Here is a 19,868-nt window from a genome sequence, read left to right as displayed (position 1 = left end):
GTATGTCCCTGTCCCCCCTCTTTCAAGTAGTAGTGAGTACGTCCCTGTCCCCCCTCTCTTTCAAGTAGTAGTTAATACGTCCCTGTCCTCATTCTCTTTCAAGTAGTAGAGAGTACATCCCCCCCTCTTTCAAGTAGTAAATAGTACATCCATGTCACCCCCCTTTCAAGTAGTAGAGAGTACGTCCCTGTCCCCCCTCTTTCAAGTAGTAGAGAGTACGCCCCTGTCCCCTCCTCTTTCAAGTAGTAGTTAGTACGTCCCTGTCCCCCCCTCTTTCAAGTAGTAGTTAGTACGTCCCTGTCCCCCCCTCTTTCAAGTAGTAGAGAGTACGTCCCTGTCCCCCCCTCTTTCAAGTAGTAGAGAGTATGTCCCTGTCCCCCCCCTCTTTCAAGTAGTAGTTAGTACGTCCCTGTCCCCCCCTCTTTCAAGTAGTAGTTAGTACGTCCCTGTCCCCCCCCTCTTTCAAGTAGTAGATAGTACATCCCTGTCCTCCCCCTCTTTCAAGTAGTAGAGAGTATATCCCTGTCCCCCCCCCCCTCTTTCAAGTAGTAGAGAGTACATCCCTGCCCCCCCTCCCCTTTCAAGTAGTAGGAAGTACGTTCCTGTCCCCCCCCCCTCTTTCAAGTAGTAGCTGGTACATCCCTGTCCCCCCCCCTTTCAAGTAGTAGATAGTACGTCCCTGGCAGGTAGCTTAGTGGTTAAGAGCGTTGTGCCAGTAACCGAAAGGTCACTGGTTCTAATCCCCGAGCCGACTAGATGAAAAATCTGTCGATCTGCCCTTGAGCAAGGCACTTAACCCTAATTGCTCCTGTAAGTCGATCTGGATAAGAGCGTCTGCTAAATAAATTAAAATGTAAAAAAATTAAATGTAAAAAAATATCTGTCCCCCCCTCTTTCAATTAGTAGTGATTACGTCCGTCCCCCCTCTCTTTCAAGTAGTAGAGAGTACGTCCCTGTCCCCCCCTCTTTCAAGTAGTAAAGCGTACGTCCCTGTCCCCCCTCTCTTTCAAGTAGTAGAGAGTACGTCCCTGTCCCCCCCTCTTTCAAGTAGTAGAGAGTATGTCCCTGTCCCCCCTCTCTTTCAAGTAGTAGAGAGCACGTCCCTGTCCCCCCCTCTTTCAAGTAGTAAAGCGTACGTCCCTGTCCCCCCTCTCTTTCAAGTAGTAGAGAGTACGTCCCTGTCCCCTTCTTTCAAGTAGTACTAGTACGACCCTGTCCCCCTCTTTCAAGTAGTAGATCGTACGCCCCCCCCCCTTTCAAGTAGTAGCTGGTACGTCCCTGTCCCCCCCTCTTTCAAGTAGTAGAGAGTACGTCCCTGTCCCCCCCTTTCAAGTAGGAGAGAGTACGTCCCTGTCCCTGTCCCCTTTCAAGTAGTGGAGAGTACGTCCCTGTCCCCCCCCTTTGAAGTAGTACTAGTACGATCCTGTCCCCCTCTTTCAAGTAGTAGATCGTACGCCCCCCCCTTTCAAGTAGTAGTTGGTACGTCCCTGTCCCCCCCTCTTTCAAGTAGTAGAGAGTACGTCCCTGTCCCCCCCCTTTCAAGTAGTAGATGGTATATCCCTGTTCCCCCCCTCTTTCAAGTAGTAGAGAGTACGTCCCTGTCCCCCCCCTTTGAAGTAGTACTAGTACGACCCTGTCCCCCTCTTTCAAGTAGTAGATCATATGTCCCTCCCCCCCCTTTCAAGTAGTAGTTGGTACGTCCCTGTCCCCCCCCTCTTTCAAGTAGTAGTAGTACGACCCTGTCCCCCGTCTTTCAAGTAGTAGTAGTACGACCCTGTCCCCCTCTTTCAAGTAGTGGAGAGTACGTCCCTGTCCCCCCCTCTTTCAAGTAGTAGAGAGTACTCCCTGTCCCTCCCTCTTTCAAAGTAGTAGGAAGTACGTCCCTGCCCCCCCCCCCTCTTTCAAGTAGTAGTAGTACGAACCTGTCCTCCTCTTTCAAGTAGTAGAGTACGTCCCTGTCCCCCCTCTCTCAAGTAGTAGTAGTACGACCCTGTCCCCCTCTTTCAAGTAGTAGTAGTACGAACCTGTCCCCCTCTTTCAGGTAGTAGAGATTACGTCCCTGTCCCCCTTCTCTTTGAAGTAGTAGAGAGTACGTCCCTGTCCCCCCCTCTTTCAAGTAGTAGATCGTATGCCCCCCCCCCTTTCAAGTAGTAGTTGGTACGTCCCTGTCCCCCTCTTTCAAGTAGTAGAGAGTACGTCCCTGTCCCCCCCCTTTCAAGTATTAGAGAGTACGTCCCTGTCCCCCCCCCCTTTCAAGTAGTAGAGAGCACGTCCCTGTCCCCCCCCTTTCAAGTAGTAGAGAGTACGTCCCTGTCCCCCCCCTTTGAAGTAGTACTAGTACGACCCTGTCCCCCTCTTTCAAGTAGTAGATCGTACGTCCCTCCCCCCTCTTTCAAGTAGTAGTTGGTACGTCCCTGTCCCCCCCTCTTTCAAGTAGTAGAGCGTACGTCCCTGTCCCCCCTCTCTTTCAAGTAGTAGAGAGTACGTCCCTGTCCCCCCCTTTCAAGTAGTACTAGTACGACCCTGTCCCCCTCTTTCAAGTAGTAGATCGTATGCCCCCCCCCCCTTTCAAGTAGTAGTTGGTACGTCCCTGTCCCCCCTCTTTCAAGTAGTAGAGAGTACGTCCCTGTCCCCCCCCTTTCAAGTATTAGAGAGTACGTCCCTGTCCCCCCCCTTTCAAGTAGTAGTGAGTACGTCCCTGACCCCCCCCTTTCAAGTAGTAGAGAGTACGTCCCTGTCCCCCCCTTTGAAGTAGTACTAGTACGACCCTGTCCCCCTCTTTCAAGTAGTAGATCGTACGTCCCCCCCCCTCTTTCAAGTAGTAGTTGGTACGTCCCTGTCCCCCCCTCTTTCAAGTAGTAGAGCGTACGTCCCTGTCCCCCCTCTCTTTCAAGTAGTAGAGAGTACGTCCCTGTCCCCCCCTTTCAAGTAGTACTAGTACGACCCTGTCCCCCTCTTTCAAGTAGTAGATCGTCGGCCCCCCCCCTGCTTTCAAGTAGTAGTTGGTACGTCCCTGTCCCCCCTCTTTCAAGTAGTAGAGAGTACGTCCCTGTCCCCCCCCCCCCTTTCAAGTATTAGAGAGTACGTCCCTGTCCCCCCCCCCCTTTCAAGTAGTAGAGAGTACGTCCCTGTCCCCCCCCTTTAAAGTAGTACTAGTACGACCCTGTCCCCCTCTTTCAAGTAGTAGTTCGTACGTCCCTCCCCCCCTCTTTCAAGTAGTAGTTGGTACGTCCCTGTCCCCCCCTCTTTCAAGTAGTAAAGAGTACGTCCCTGTCCCCCCCCCCTCTTTCAAGTAGTAGTAGTACGACCCTGTCCCCCCTCTTTCAAGTAGTAGTAGTACGACCCTGTCCCCCTCTTTCAAGTAGTGGAGAGTACGTCCCTGTCCCCCCCTCTTTCAAGTAGTAGAGAGTACTCCCTGTCCCTCCCTCTTTCAAAGTAGTAGAGAGTACGTCCCTGCCCTCCCCCTCTTTCAAGTAGTAGTAGTACGACCCTGTCCTCCTCTTTCAAGTAGTAGAGAGTACGTCCCTGTCCCCCCTCTCTCAAGTAGTAGTAGTATGACCCTGTCCCCCTCTTTCAAGTAGTATATAGTATGACCCCCCCCCCCCTCTTTCAAGTAGTAGTAGTACGAACCTGTCCCCCTCTTTCAGGTAGTAGATAGTACGTCCCTGTCCCCCCCCCCTCTCAAGTAGTAGATAGTACAACCCTGCCCCCCCCTTTCAAGTAGTAGTTAGTACGTCCCTGTCCCCCCCTATCAAGTAGTAATTAGTACGACCCTGTCCCCTCTCTCAAGTTGTAGATAGTACGACCCTGTCCCCCCTCTCTCAAGTAGTATTGTTACGTCCATGTCCCCCCTCTCTCAAGTAGTAGTTAATACGTCCATGTCCCCCCTCTCTCAAGTAGTAGATGGTACGTCCTGTCTCCCCTCTCTCAAGTAGTTTATAGTACGTCCCTGTCCCCCCTCTCTCAAGTAGTTTATAGTACGTCCCTGTCTCCCCTCTCTCAAGTAATTTATAGTACGTCCCTGTCTCCCCTCTATCAAGTAATTTATAGTACGTCCCTGTCCCCCCTCTCTCAAGTAGTTGATATTACGTCCCTGTCTCCCCTCTCTCAAGTAATTTATAGTACGTCCCTGTCTCCCCTCTATCAAGTAATTTATAGTACGTCCCTGTCCCCCCTCTCTCAAGTAGTTGATATTACGTCCCTGTCTCCCCTCTCTCAAGTAGTAGTTAGTACGTCCCTGTCTCTCCTCTCTCAAGTAATTGATAGTACGTCCCTGTCTCCCCTCTCTCAAGTAGTTGATAGTACGTCCCTGTTCCCCCTCTCTCAAGTAGTAGTTAGTACGTCCCTGTCTCCCCTCTCTCAAGTAGTAGTTAGTACGTCCCTGTCTCTCCTCTCTCAAGCAATTTAGTTAGTGTCCTAGACTGGATCTATAAACATTCAGAAGAAGGACTAAAAGTGATTAAGTCTTCCGTGGGTCCCATGTGTGGCCTGAGGGGAACTAAAGACCTGATTCAGAGAGAGAGAGACAGACAGGGGCGAGAGAGAGAGCATGGAGAGAGAGAGACAGACAGGGGCGAGAGAGAGAGAGAGAGAGAGAGACAGACAGGGGCGAGAGAGAGAGAGAGAGAGAGAGAGAGAGAGAGAGAGAGAGAGAGAGAGAGAGAGAGAGAGAGAGAGAGAGAGAGCGAGAGAGAGACAGAGAGAGAGAGAGAGAGAGAGAGAGAGGGAGAGAGAGAGAGAGAGAGTGAGAGAGAGAGAGAAAGAGTTGTGTCTGTCTGAGTGTGTGTGTTAGGCTTGGGCGATATACCATTTATACCATATCCTGGGGTATTTCGAAATGCCGAAGGTATGATTTTCAATACCGTAAAAAATCATTGCGGGGGTGCATGCTACACCACTGTTTATAACTAACTAGAAGTTAAGCAGAACTATAAGAAATCTAAGCCAGCTATGCATTTGGTATGCTAACTAAGTGGCTAGATGTCGAGATCAAGCTTCTTGGTTACAGCAGAGACATTCAAGCCCTTCCTGGATCAAGATCCCTGTTGCCTAAATAGTTTTGTGCATAAAAAATTAAATAGAAAAATAGCACCCCTTGTGTGGACTTCCGGTAATACCGTATACTCCGGTATGGAACAGAAACTGTATGACGGTATGAAAATCTGGATACTGCCCAACCCGAGTGTGCGTGCGTGTGTGTGTGTGCATGTGCATGTGTGTGTGTGTATGTGTGTGTGTATAAGTGCTGTGATGTAGTTTCACCACCTTGCAGTCTCACTGTTAGGAATGAAGAGGACAGAAGGAGGAAATCCCTGGAAACACGCTTGGAGACCATACCAAACTGTGAAGCTTGGTGAGTACCCTAACCCCTACACCCTAACCCCTACACCCTAACCCCTAGTGTTGCACTGTGTACCCAAACTTCTGTACTTTTTCGAACATGAAAAACAGTTCGGTACTAGATTATTATTAATTTTTTGTGGTTATTCTGTCAAATGTGTCTCACGTCATATGGGTCTTTCTATAAATAATGTGTGACATTGGGATCAACATTTATAAATGATTTAAAACACAAATAAAAATGATTTTCATGCAGTTCCACATGTGTACTTACAGTGCCTTGCAAAAGTATTCATCCCCCTTGGCGTTTTTCCTATTTTGTTGCATTACAACCTATAATTTAAATGGATTTTTATTTGGATTTCATGTAATTAACATACACAAAATAGTCCAAATTGGTGAAGTGAAATTTTAAAAAATAACTTGTTTCAAAAGATTCTAAAAAATAAATAACGGAAAAGTGGTGCGTTCATATGTATTCACCCCCTTTGCTATGAAGCCCCTAAATAAGATCTGGTGCAACCAATTACCTTCAGAAGTCACATACAGTGAGGGAAAAAAGTATTTGATCCCCTGCTGATTTTGTACGTTTGCCCACTGACAAAGAAATGATCAGTCTATAATTTTAATGGTAGGTTTATTTGAACAGTGAGAGACAGAATAACAAACAAAAATTCCAGAAAAACGCATGTCAAAAATGTTATAGATTGATTTGCATTTTAATGAGGGAAATAAGTATTTGACCCCTCTGCAAAACATGACTTAGTACTTGGTGGCAAAACCCTTGTTGGCAATCACAGAGGTCAGACGTTTCTTGTAGTTGGCCACCAGGTTTGCACACATCTCAGGGGGGATTTTGTCCCACTCCTCTTTGCAGATCTTCTCCAAGTCATTAAGGTTTCGAGGCTGACGTTTGGCAACTCGAACCTTCAGCTCCCTCCACAGATTTTCTATGGAATTAAGGTCTGGAGACTGGCTAGGCCACTCCAGGACCTTAATGTGCTTCTTCTTGAGCCACTCCTTTGTTGCCTTGGCCGTGTGTTTTGGGTCATTGTCATGCTGGAATACCCATCCACGACCCATTTTCAATGCCCTGGCTGAAGGAAGGAGGTTCTCACCCAAGATTTGACGGTACATGGCCCCGTCCATCGTCCCTTTGATGCGGTGAAGTTGTCCTGTCCCCTTAGCAGAAAAACACCCCCAAAGCATAAATGTTTCCACCTCCATGTTTGACAGTGGGGATGGTGTTCTTGGGGTCATAGGCAGCATTCCTCCTCCTCCAAACACGGCGAGTTGAGTTGATGGCAAAGAGCTCAATTTTGGTCTCATCTGACCACAACACTTTCACCCAGTTCTCCTCTGAATCATTCAGATGTTCATTGGAAAAACTTCAGACGGGCCTGTAAATGTGCTTTCTTGAGCAGGGGGACCTTGCGGGCGCTGCATGATTTCAGTCCTTCGCGGCGTAGTGTGTTACCAATTGTTTTCTTGGTGACTATGGTCCCAGCTGCCTTGAGATCATTGACAAGATCCTCCCGTGTAGTTCTTGGCTGATTCCTCACCATTCTCATGATCATTGCAACTCCACGAGGTGAGCTCTTGCATGGATCCCCAGGCCCCAGAGAGATTGACAGTTCTTTTGTGTTTCTTCCATTTGCGAATAATCGCACCAACTGTTGTCAAATCAAATCATATCAATTAAAAATTACAGTGAAATGCTTACTTACAGCCCTTAACCAACAGTGCATTTTTTTTATTTTTTATTTTTTTTTCTGGATTTATTTGTTGTTATTCTGTCTCTCACTGTTCAAATAAACCTACCATTAAAATTATAGACTGATCATGTCTTTGTCAGTGGGCAAACGTACAAAATCAGCAGGGGATCAAATACTTTTTTCCCTCACTATAATTAGTTAAATAAAGTCCACCTGTGTGCAATCTAAATGTCACATGATCTGTCACATGATCTCAGTATATATACACCTGTTCTGAAAGGCCCCAGAGTCTGCAACACCACCAAGCAAGAGGCACCTTGAAGACCAAAGTGTTCTCCAAACAGGTCAGGGACAAAGTTGTGGAGAAGTACAGATCAGGGTTGGGTTTTTAAAAAATATCAGAATCTTTGAACATCCCACGGAGCATCATTAAATCAATTAAAATATGGAAAGAATATGGCACCACAACAAACCTGCCAAGAGAGGGCCGCCCACCAAAACTCACGGACCAGGCAAGGAGGGCATTAATCAGAGAGGCAACAAAGACACCAAAGATAACCCTGAAAGAGCTGCAAAGCTCCACATCGAAGATTGGAGGATCTGTCCATAGGACCACTTTAAGCCGTACACTCCACAGAGCTGGGCTTTACGGAAGAGTGGCCAGAAAAAAGCCATTGCTTAAAGAAAAAAATAAGCAAACACGTTTAGTGTTCGCCAAAAGGCATGTGGGAGACTCCTCAAACATTTGGAAGAAGGTACTCTGGTCAGATGAGACTAAAATTGAGCTTTTTGGCCATCAAGGAAAACGCTATGTCTGGCGCAAACCCAACACCTCTCATCACCCCGAGAACACCATCCCCACAGTGAAGCATGATGGCGGGGATGTTTTTAATCGGCAGGGACTGGAAAACTGGTCAGAATTGAAGGAATGATGGATGCCGCTAACATACTGAGCATGACATTCCTGTGAGCATTATTTTCTTTACACTCATTCGTCTTTTGACCAATCAGATCAGCTATGAAAAATATCTGAAGTGAAAACATCTTATGTGATTGGTCGAAAAGACCAATTAGTGGAAAATAATATCAGAATTGGGCTGCCTGTGTAAACACAGACATAGTGTATTGTATGTCGTTTTGGAACTAAGCTATTCATATAGGCCCCGATTCCGACCGGAGTTAAGCGCGCGTAAATGGAACTTAACTCAGTGACTTGGGGTTACATTTACATTACATTTTAGTCATTTAGCAGACACTCTTATCCAGAGCGACTTACAGTTAGTGAATACATATTATTATTTTTTATACTGGCCCCCCGTGGGAAACGAACCCACAACCCTGGCGATGCAAACGCCATGCTCTATCAACTGAGCTACATCCCTGCCGGCCATTCCCTCCCCTACCCTGGACGACGCTGGGCCAATTGTGCGCCGCCCATGAGTCTCCCGGTCGCGGCCGGCTGCGACAGAGCCTGGATTCGAACCAGGATCTCTAGTGGCACAGTTAGCACTGCTATGCAGTGCCTTAGACCACTGCGCCACTCAGGAGACACTTTACTTACATGAATATTGCAATTGCACAGTAACAAGAACTCTTGTAATGTTACCATAACTTTGAATAGTAAGTAGATCTATAAGTAACTAAAGGGGGATATTCCGATCCGAGTTAAGCGCGTGTAAATGGAACTTAATTCAATTTGTATGCACTTTTATCTCGCCGTTTATTCTGACCTTGAATTTAAGCATGAGAATAGCATGCTATTCACACACCTATTAGAGAATAGCATGCTATTCACACACCTATTAGAGAATAGCATGCTATTCACACACCTATTAGAGAATAGCATGCTATTCACACACCTATTAGAGAATAGCATGCTATTCACACACCTATTAGAGAATAGCATGCTATTCACACACCTATTAGAGAATAGCATGCTATTCACACACCTATTAGAGAATAGCATGCTATTCACACACCTATTAGAGAATAGCATGCTATTCACACACCTATTAGAGAATAGCATGCTATAATACACACCTATTAGAGAATAGCATGCTATAATACACACCTATTAGAGAATAGCATGCTATTCACACACCTATTAGAGAATAGCATGCTATTCACACACCTATTAGAGAATAGCATGCTATTCACACACCTATTAGAGAATAGCATGCTATTCACACACCTATTAGAGAATAGCATGCTATTCACACACCTATTATTTTTGGGGTGGAGATCAAAGAAAATGAAGGTGTGGCGGAGGTGTGTCTACGGATACGCTGTATTCTGACCTTGACTTGATTCCCTCATAATTCCAACACTTTTACGCGCGAGGAAACCGTGAGTAAGGTCGGAGCGAACCTGCCGGTTCCAAGTGGAAAAGTAATCTTAATTTTTTTCTGATAGAAATAACAGCATTCTCCATCCACTGAGCTAGGTCAATTAGTAATCTGTTTGGAGAAGGGGATTGTAAATACACGTAGTAATTGTTTTAGATGAATTTTCCTTATGATACCTGGAAACCAGTCATATGGAAGCAAACTGAAAATCATATCAACATGACATGTATTGCGGCCCTTTTCCACAGTGAAGTAGGATATAAATAGCTGTGCCGTTATTCAGAATTGTAATTGTGTGTCCTCGTAATTTGCAGAGAGGAAATTTGGAGACCCGGGCTTCTGTAGGGCTGAACCTGCCGAGTTTATGTTTGCGCTTTAGATCGTTTTGATTATATGCCCGGGCTTTTCTCCATTTTATTTTACAATTTGTATCATGTTAAATATTAGCCACTATCAGGAGCCACCGTCAGTAAAACCCACATACATTTATTTTTGCATCATTCCATTCCATTTCCCTTTCTTTCCTCTGTCACGTCTGTGTAAGTTGTTCCTGAGGGTCGCTAGCATTAGTGGATCATATTAGGCTAACGTTGTGCAATAATTTAGGACATGTAGCCTATTTCAATCATTATGGAACACAGACCATACGTAGCCTATTAGAATCATTATGGAACACAGACCATACGTAGCCTATTAGAATCATTATGGAACACAGACCATACGTAGCCTATTAGAATCATTATGGAACTCAGACCATACGTAGCCTATTAGAATCATTATGGAACACAGACCATACGTAGCCTATTAGAATCATTATGGAACACAGACCATACGTAGCCTATTAGAATCATTATGGAACACAGACCATACATAGCCTATTTGAATCATTATGGAACTCAGACCATACGTAGCCTATTAGAATCATTATGGAACACAGACCATACGTAGCCTATTAGAATCATTATGGAACACAGACCATACGTAGCCTATTTGAATCATTATGGAACACAGACCATACGTAGCCTATTTCAATCATTATGGAACACAGACCATACGTAGCCTATTAGAATCATTATGGAACTCAGACCATACGTAGCCTATTTGAATCATTATGGAACTCAGACCATACATAGCCTATTTGAATCATTATGGAACTCAGACCATACGTAGCCTATTTGAATCATTATGGAACACAGACCATACGTAGCCTATTTGAATCATTATGGAACACAGACCATACGTAGCCTATTAGAATCATTATGGAACACAGACCATACATAGCCTATTTGAATCATTATGGAACTCAGACCATACGTAGCCTATTAGAATCATTATGGAACACAGACCATACGTAGCCTATTAGAATCATTATGGAACACAGACCATACGTAGCCTATTTGAATCATTATGGAACACAGACCATACGTAGCCTATTTCAATCATTATGGAACACAGACCATACGTAGCCTATTAGAATCATTATGGAACTCAGACCATACGTAGCCTATTTGAATCATTATGGAACTCAGACCATACATAGCCTATTTGAATCATTATGGAACTCAGACCATACGTAGCCTATTTGAATCATTATGGAACACAGACCATACGTAGCCTATTTGAATCATTATGGAACACAGACCATACGTAGCCTATTTGAATCATTATGGAACACAGACCATACGTAGCCTATTTGAATCATTATGGAACTCAGACCATACGTAGCCTATTTGAATCATTATGGAACACAGACCATACGTAGCCTATTTGAATCATTATGGAACACAGACCATACGTAGCCTATTTGAATCATTATGGAACTCAGACCATACGTAGCCTATTTGAATCATTATGGAACTCAGACCATATGTAGCCTATTAGAATCATTATGGAACTCAGACCATACGTAGCCTATTAGAATCATTATGGAACACAGACCATACGTAGCCTATTAGAATCATTATTGAACACAGACCATACGTAGCCTATTAGAATCATTATGGAACACAGACCATACGTAGCCTATTAGAATCATTATGGAACACAGACCATACGTAGCCTATTTGAATCATTATGGAACACAGACCATACGTAGCCTATTTGAATCATTATGGAACACAGACCATACGTAGCCTATTAGAATCATTATGGAACACAGACCATACGTAGCCTATTTGAATCATTATGGAACACAGACCATACGTAGCCTATTAGAATCATTATGGAACACAGACCATACGTAGCCTATTTGAATCATTATGGAACACAGACCATACGTAGCCTATTTGAATCATTATGGAACACAGACCATACGTAGCCTATTAGAATCATTATGGAACACAGACCATACGTAGCCTATTTGAATCATTATGGAACACAGACCATACGTAGCCTATTAGAATCATTATGGAACACAGACCATACGTAGCCTATTAGAATCATTATGGAACACAGACCATACGTAGCCAATGACTGGAACAAATTGCAAAAATCTCTGAAGCTGGAGACTCTTATCTCCCTCACTAACTTTAAGCATCAGTTGTCAGAGCACCTTACCGATCACTGCACCTGTACACAGCCCATCTGAAATTAGCCCGCCCAACTACCTCATCCCTATATTGTTATTTATTTTGCTCATTTGTACCCCAGTATCTCTATTTGCACATCATCTCTTGCACATCTATCATTCCAGTGTTAATACTAATTGTAATTATTTTGCACTATAGCCTATTTTATTGCCTTACCTCCATAACTTGCTAATTTTGCACACACTGTATATTATATGTATTTCTGTTGTATTTTTGACTTTGTTTTGTTTTACCCCATATGTAACTCTGTGTTGTTGTTTTTATTGCACTGCTTTGCTTTATCTTGGCCAGGTCGCAGTTGTAAATGAGAACTTGTTCTCAACTGGTTTACCTGGTTAAATAAAGGTGAAATAAAATAAATAAAAAAAAGTAGCCTATTAGAATCATTATGGAACACAGACCATACGTAGCCTATTAGAATCATTATGGAACACAGACCATACATAGCAGTTTAAACCTGGAGCCTGGCGCACGGTTCATGACGACTGGATGGTTGTCATGACAGTTCCATGATTAGTGAGGATTATTAGGGTGGATTTATAGGACCACTGGTCAACCCCTATTGGACACTTTTTTCACCTTCCAATATTTCATAGATTAAACAACTGAATATGGCAACTTTCAGGATGAATCAAACCACAGTACTTTTTATTCATCAATATATTTTGTGCGTAAAGGCTCTTTAAACAGTTTTAATTTTGTATTCATACATACTTTCCTAACCAAAAAATATGCCTAAATAATCTACAAGATCAGAGTATTTTTAAATATACCAGTTGGTGCTGAAATGGAGACGAATATGCATATATTTGCATGGCTTTCTTTCCTTGATCCCTATATTCTGAACCCGTTCTCTCTATATATTCTGGGAGGGTTTTCAGCGGTTAAGTGACATTTATTCAGAGTGCGCAAGGTAGCCACACCTGCAGGGTGTGTTTCGCGACTGAATAAGGTAAGTCTGAATACCAACTACTGAGAAGTGTGTAGGAAAGGCGTGCGTAGGAAAGGCATACATTCATAAGTCGGGATCAGGCCCATAATACATTAAATTATTTAGCTATAATGAATAATGAATCATAGGTCTAATGAATGTCATTTGGCCCAATATTATGGCCATAGATGAGCAAATTCACCCTGCTATATATGAAATGTCATATCATTACATAAAATGTATAATATTATATGTAATAATAATAAAATATACAGTGCATTCGGAAAGTATTCAGACCCCTTCACTTTTTCCAAATGTTGTTACGTTACAGCCTTATTCTAAAATGGATTCAATTGTTTTTTTACCTCATCAATATACACACAATGCCCCAAAATGACCATGCAAAAACATGTTTTTAGAAATGTTTGCACATTTATTACAAATTAAGCTTGGCACGCCAGTATTTGGGGAGTTTCCCCTATTCGTCTCTATTTTCAGGTCTCTTCAGAGATGTTCGATCGGGTTCAAGTCCGGGCTCTGTCTGGGCCACTCAAGGACATTCAGAGACTTGTCCCGAAGCCACTCCTGCGTTCTCTTGCCTGTGTGCTTAGGGTCGTTGTCCTGTTGGAAGGTGAACCTTCGCCCCAGTCTGAGGTCCTGAGCGCTCTGGAGCAGGTTTTCATCAAGGATCTCTCTGTACTTTGCTCCGTTCATCTTTCCCTCGATCCTGACTAGTCTCCCAGTCCCTGCCGCTGAAAAACATCCCCACAGTATGATTCCACCACCATGCTTCACCGTAGGGATTGTATTGGCCAGGTGATGAGCGGTGCCTGGTTTCCTCCAGACGTGACGCTTGGCATTCAGGCCAAAGTGTTCAATCTTAGTTTCATCAGACCAGAGAATCTTGTTTCTCATCGTCTGAGAGTCCTTTAGGTGCCTTTTGGCAAACTCCAAGCAGGTTGTCATGTGCCTTTTACTGAGGAGTGACTTCCGTCTTGCCACTCTACCATAAAGGCCTGATTTGTGGAGTGCTGCAGAGATTATTGTCCTTCTGGAAGGTTCTGGAGATCTGTCAGAGTGACCATCAGGTTCTTGGTCACCTCCCTGACCAAGGCCCTTCTCCCCCGATTGCTCAGTTTGGCCAGGCGGCCAGCTCTAGGAAGAGTCTTGGTGGTTCCAAACTTCTTCCATTTAAGAATGGTGGAGGCCACTGTGTTCTTGGGGACCTTCAATGCTGCAGAAATTCTTTGGTACCCTTTGCCTTCCCCAGATTTGTGCCTCAACATCCTGTCTCAGAGCTCTACGGACAATTCCTTGGACCTCACGGCTTGGTTTTTGCTCTGACATGCACTGTCAACTGTGGGACCTTTTATATAGACAGGTGTGTGCCATTCCAAATCATATCCAATCAATTGAATTTACCATAGGTGGACTCCAATCAAGTTGTAGAAACATCTCAAGGATGATCAATGGAAACAGCATGCAACTGAGCTCAATTTCGAGTCTCATAGCAAAGGGTCTGAATACTTATGTAAATAAGGTATTTCAGTTTTTACATTTGTTATCAATTTGCAAACATTTCTAAAAACCTATTTTCGCTTTGTCATTATGGGGTATTGTGTGTAGATTGATGAGGGGAGAAAAAAAAAGAATGTAATCCATTTTAGAATAAGGCTGTAACGTAAGAAAATGTGGAAAAAGTGAAGGGGTCTGAATACTTTCTGAATGAATAACAATAATATAATAATAATATATATTAATTAATCCTGCTATTAACCCTGATATGTATCAAATTACTTATAATTACATAATATGTATAATATAATATTATATACATAATTTATATGATATAATAATAATAAAATAATAATAATGAAATATATAACATAAAATATTACATACATAAAATGTGTGCATCTGTGACTTTCTCCCTCAGCATTATTCACGATTCATTCAGGATTATCCACATTAATGTATAAAGTGTTTAGAAACATATTTTATTCTTATTTACAATAAAAGTGACTCAAAATGAGTGAAGGAAAAGCAGCCAACAAGTGCCCAGCATATGTGGGAACTCCTTCAAGACTGTTGGAAAAGCATTCCAGGTGAAGCTGGTTGAGAGAATGCCAAGAGTGTGCAAAGCTGTCATCAAGGCAAAGGGTGGCTATTTGACGAATCTCAAATATAAAATATATTTTGATTTGTTTTAACACTTTTTTGGTTACTACATGTGTTATTTCATAGTTTTGATGTCCTCACTATTATTCTACAATGTAAAAAAATAGTAAAAATAAAGAAAAATCCTTGAATGAGTAGGTGTGTCCAAACTTTTGACTGGTAGTGTATAAGTGAAATTTATCCCAATGCTTTTGGTCCCCTAAAATGGGGGACATTTCTAAGCAGTTCACCCGTTAAATTTTTTCAAATTAAAGCTGACAATCTGCACTTTAACCTCATAGTCAGTCATTGTTTGATTTCAAATCCAAACTTTTGAAGTATAGAGCCAAAAGGAGAAAAACATGCTTCACTGTCTCAATAATTACGGAGGGCGTTTTTATTTTTACTGGTCAAGCCACAACTGAGCGAGCCAAATAAAACCTTTTGGTTGCACTCAATCGCTGACACTAGCGCCTCTATTGCAGTCCAAAAAAAACATTCAAAGCTTTTTTGGGTTGCGCCTTTCTAGGCTATTTCGTGGTACGGCGTTGTATATTCTCACGGGCTTTAAAGAGATGATTTTGACCATATATGGTTAATTAGGGGCGTTTCTAAATGCACATAGCTAAGGTCGTGTACGAGCACTGAGGCTGAGAACAACTGGTATTTATCAATGTTTATCTCCTACCAGTGTGAGTATGATGCTTGTAGAATTGTTTGATAAATCACACTTTTTCTATACATACGAACATTCTAAATTCCGTTTGTAAGTAGCAATATTGATAAATGAGGCTCCTGGACTCTCTCTCTCTCTCTCTCTCTCTCTCTCTCTCTCTCTCTCTCTCTCTCTCTCTATCTGTGTCTCTCTCTCTCTCTCTCTCTCTCTCTCGCTCTCTCGCTCTGCTCTCTCAATTCAATTTAAGGGGCTTTATTGTCATGGGAAACATATGTTTACATTAACAAAGCAAGTGAAATGGATAAACAAAAGTGAAATAACCAATAAAAAGTGAACAGTAAATCTCTCGCTCTGCCTATCCCCCGCTCTCTCCCTACCTATCCCTCCCCCTCCAGCACCAAACCAACGTTTGGGCCCAGTAGTTTAACCTCTTTCCCCCCCACCCCCCTCCCCCCTCTCTTTCTCTCTCCCACCCCCCCAGCACCAAACCAACATTAGAGGAGATAAGGGTCTGGGCTCAGTCATTCGATAAGCTGATGAAGAATCCTGCAGGTCGGAACGTGTTCAGGGAGTTCCTGCGAACCGAGTACAGCGAGGAGAACATGCTGTTCTGGCTGGCCTGTGAAGACCTCAAACAGGAGATGAACAAGAACACAGTGGATGAGAAGGCACGCATGATCTACGAGGACTACATCTCTATCCTCTCCCCCAAAGAGGTACGAGTACTGCACATTTTTATTTTTATATATATATATATATAAAATTCACCTTTATTTAACCAGGTAAGCCAGTTGAGAACAAGTTCTCATTTACAACTGCGACCTGGCCAAGATAAAGCAAAGCAGTGCGATAAAAACAACAACACAGAGTTACATATGGGGTAAAACAAAACATAAAGTCAAAAAAATACAACAGAAAATATATATATATACAGTGTGTGCAAATGTAGCAAGTTATGGAGGTAAGGCAATACATAGGCTATAGTGCAAAATAATTACAATTAGTATTAACACTGGAATGATAGATGTGCAAGAGATTATGTGCAAATAGAGATACTGGGGTGCAAAATAAATAACAATATAGGGATGAGGTAGTTGGGTGGGCTAATTACAGATGGGCTGTGTACAGGTGCAGTGATCGGTAAGCTGCTCTGACAACTGATGCTTAAAGTTAGTGAGGGAGATAAGTGTCTCCAGCTTCAGAGATTTTTGCAATTCGTTCCAGTCATTGGCAGCAGAGAACTGGAAGGAATGGCGGCCAAAGGAGGTGTTGGCTTTGGGGATGACCAGTGAGATATACCTGCTGGAGCGCAGACTACGGGTGGGTGCTGCTATGGTGACCAATGAGCTAAGATAAGGCGGGGATTTGCCTAGCAGTGATTTATAGATGGCCTGGAGCCAGTGGGTTTGACGGCGAACATGTAGTGAGGACCAGCCAACAAGAGCGTACAGGTCACAGTGGTGGGTAGTGTATGGGGCTTTGGAGACAAAACGGATGGCACTGTGATAGACTACATCCAATTTGCTGATTAGAGTGTTGGAGTCTATTTTGTAAATGACATCGCCGAAGTCAAGGATCGGTAGGATAGTCAGTTTTACGAGGGCATGTTTGGCAGCATGAGTGAAGGAGGCATCTTCTCTGTCCTCCACATTCTCCCCTAAAGAGGTACAAGTACTTCCTATTTCTCTCCTATCTCATTCTCCTCTGTCGTCCTCCTCCATATCTATGTCTTCTGCCTCAGAGGTACGAGTACTTCCTGTTTTCTCCCTTTGCCTCTTACTCTATACTCTCTCCATCCTCTCTGTGATCCTTTTCTACATGTCTATCCTTTTCCAAAGAAGTACAAGTACTCCCCATCCCATGTCTCAAAATGGAAAGACTACTCCATGTCCCCTCCATACTCAGAGCATTTGTTAGGTTGCGACAAATGTTCTCATAACACAGAAACTGTGTAGTTGTACTGATGATTATTTAAGTGATATTGCCCGAGAAGCCGATGTTTGGAGGATATATTGGCACGGGTGGTGTTCGTCGAGGGCCGGCAAAACGTGCAAATATATCCTCCAAACACCGTCTTCGACAGTTTTTTGTGTTATGAGAAACATTTGCCGCAACCTGACGAATGTTCTGAGTGTTACCAACATATTCAAATAATGATTAAAAACGTTATTTTGATGCATTTATTCATACTATTTCATCCTTCCACAAGATATAGTCCCGATACATTTCTAGGGTTGCTACCCAAGCCGGCTGGTCGTTCATTCTATTGGTTCGGTTGCCAGAGACGTGACCCAGTTGTTAAGTCTTTTTGTTCTGTATCTATGGACGCGACCCAGTCGTTCGTTCTTAATGTTACGTTTCCATGATGGCTGGCAACGTTCTTATCCCTTGCTTGCTCGCTAGCCAACTTTGGCAACACAGTCACATCAAACAGTGCAGCCAGAATAACAGCACAGTAGCTGCATTTGCATTTGTTTAAGCTGTTTTCTAGAGGTTTGTTGAGGATACATCCATAACAGTGAGCTAAGATTTCGCCTGGTATTGAACGTTTGCTCTCTCGCCAGGCCACTGTTCAGAAGAGATAGCCAACTACACAGCTAGCACAATCACTTCAAACTGAAGCTGGAATAACAGCAAACTAGCTGGATTTCGTGTTTTTATTTGTATATATCCATAAAAGTAATGCTGATTCATGATTTCGACTGGCTGAGGAAAGCTGCCAGCCTGTCTGTCTCGTTCATTACCATAGGACAGCTGGAGATCGAATTTCAATATTGAAACAATGTTGCAAATGTCGGAGAGACAGACAAATCTCCGCTGTTGAAACCAAATGCTAGTTTAAAAGAAATGGGAGATAATGTCTCGATGCGTTTTACAGTGTAGATCTTGTATATAAATTGCCTGGCTGGGCTGATGAGACAATGGATTGCGCAGTCAGATGGAACAGAGTAAATAGGCATTTTAACGTCATAGATTTAGCCGGTGGTAACTTGTGTAGTAGATACCGGCTGGAATGCGGTTTTAACCAACCAGCATCCAGGATTAGACCCACCTGTTGTATAAACAATGTGTAAGGACTTGCTAGGCGTGGCTGGTAGGATGGCAATGATGAAGAACAATGACAGAAGCATATTTATTCAAAATAAAAGGCTCACAAAGCTGGTTCTCAAACTGTAACTGAAACTGTAACTGAAAACAAAACACTCTCCCACTCTCCTTAACTGAACCTAGCATTAGACTTAACTTTAAAGAAAACAGGGCTGGGCTGCGACCCAGATTCACTTGTAGTCCGGTCACTTCTTCCTGTGGAGAACACAATGTCCAGGGCTTCAAACAAATGTCTATAGAGCCTCTGGTGTCTAGCCAGGAGCTGTTCCCTGCTGAACTTTAGCAGCACTTTAAATGTCCCAGGTGTGTTGCAGCCTAACGAGGCTGAGTGGACTCAGGTGTTGGCATAGCGCTGCAGAATAGCTTTGCTGCTGGTTGTGGGGTGTTGGCATAGCGCTGCAGAATAGCTTGCTGCTAGTTGTGGGGTGTGACTGATGCTCCAAACAGTGGCTTTCCCCGGCCAGATCACTGGGGGCGCCACAAATGTTTGTATAAAACGTTCGCCTGACGTTGCAAGAACGTTCCCAAAACAATTTGTCTGTTTTTTTTTTTAAAGGTTCCCAGAATGTTTAATTAGGTTGTGGGAACAGTCTGGTGGGAACATTGTAACTTCACAAAAGATATGTTCCCAAAATACAAAAACTGTCCAGTTGTGCAGATTATTTTACATGTTTCTTTTAGGGTGCAAAAACATTCACCTGGTGCAGAGCCGCCGGAAAACATGTGGCGAGACAGCATCTGGCGCCGCAACACCACTTTCAAAGCAGCAGCACCGAACGCGTTTAGTAGATATGTTAATTAGATCACCTCAATAGAAACACGGCGAAAAACTTTTTTTTTTTTTTGTTGCAACGGAACAGAAAGCAGACGTTTCTTATTGGACATGCCTCCGCTACACTGAACACATTTGCCCAACCATAACAGATGGATGGCTAATGCAGAAAAATAAATAATGTATGGGTTCTAGTGCCGCCACAAATAGTGACTAGCTAGTGCATAGTGACACCT

The 19,868-nt window shown here is 43.3% G+C and overlaps 1 protein-coding gene across 1 annotated transcript in view; it reads left to right on the top strand.

The window, feature by feature from the left end:
* Positions 1-16,468, top strand: part of LOC311118081 (regulator of G-protein signaling 20-like) — a gene marked incomplete at both ends in the record, with an annotated part of 16,752 nt that extends 284 nt beyond the window's left edge. Inside the window, 2 exons of the mRNA XM_084192956.1 lie at positions 5,273-5,353; positions 16,234-16,468. Of these exons, the coding sequence (XP_084049082.1) occupies positions 5,273-5,353; positions 16,234-16,468 (316 nt within the window). The remainder of the gene's footprint in view (positions 1-5,272; positions 5,354-16,233) is intronic.
* Positions 16,469-19,868: the final 3,400 nt, after the last annotated feature.

This window comes from Coregonus lavaretus (assembly GCF_964263955.1).
Source record: "Coregonus lavaretus genome assembly, contig: HAP1_SCAFFOLD_4598, whole genome shotgun sequence".
In the NCBI taxonomy this organism is placed as follows: Eukaryota; Metazoa; Chordata; class Actinopteri; order Salmoniformes; family Salmonidae; genus Coregonus; species Coregonus lavaretus.
Note: the sequence above shows the minus strand (reverse complement) of the source record. Positions and strands in the feature narration are given on the sequence as shown.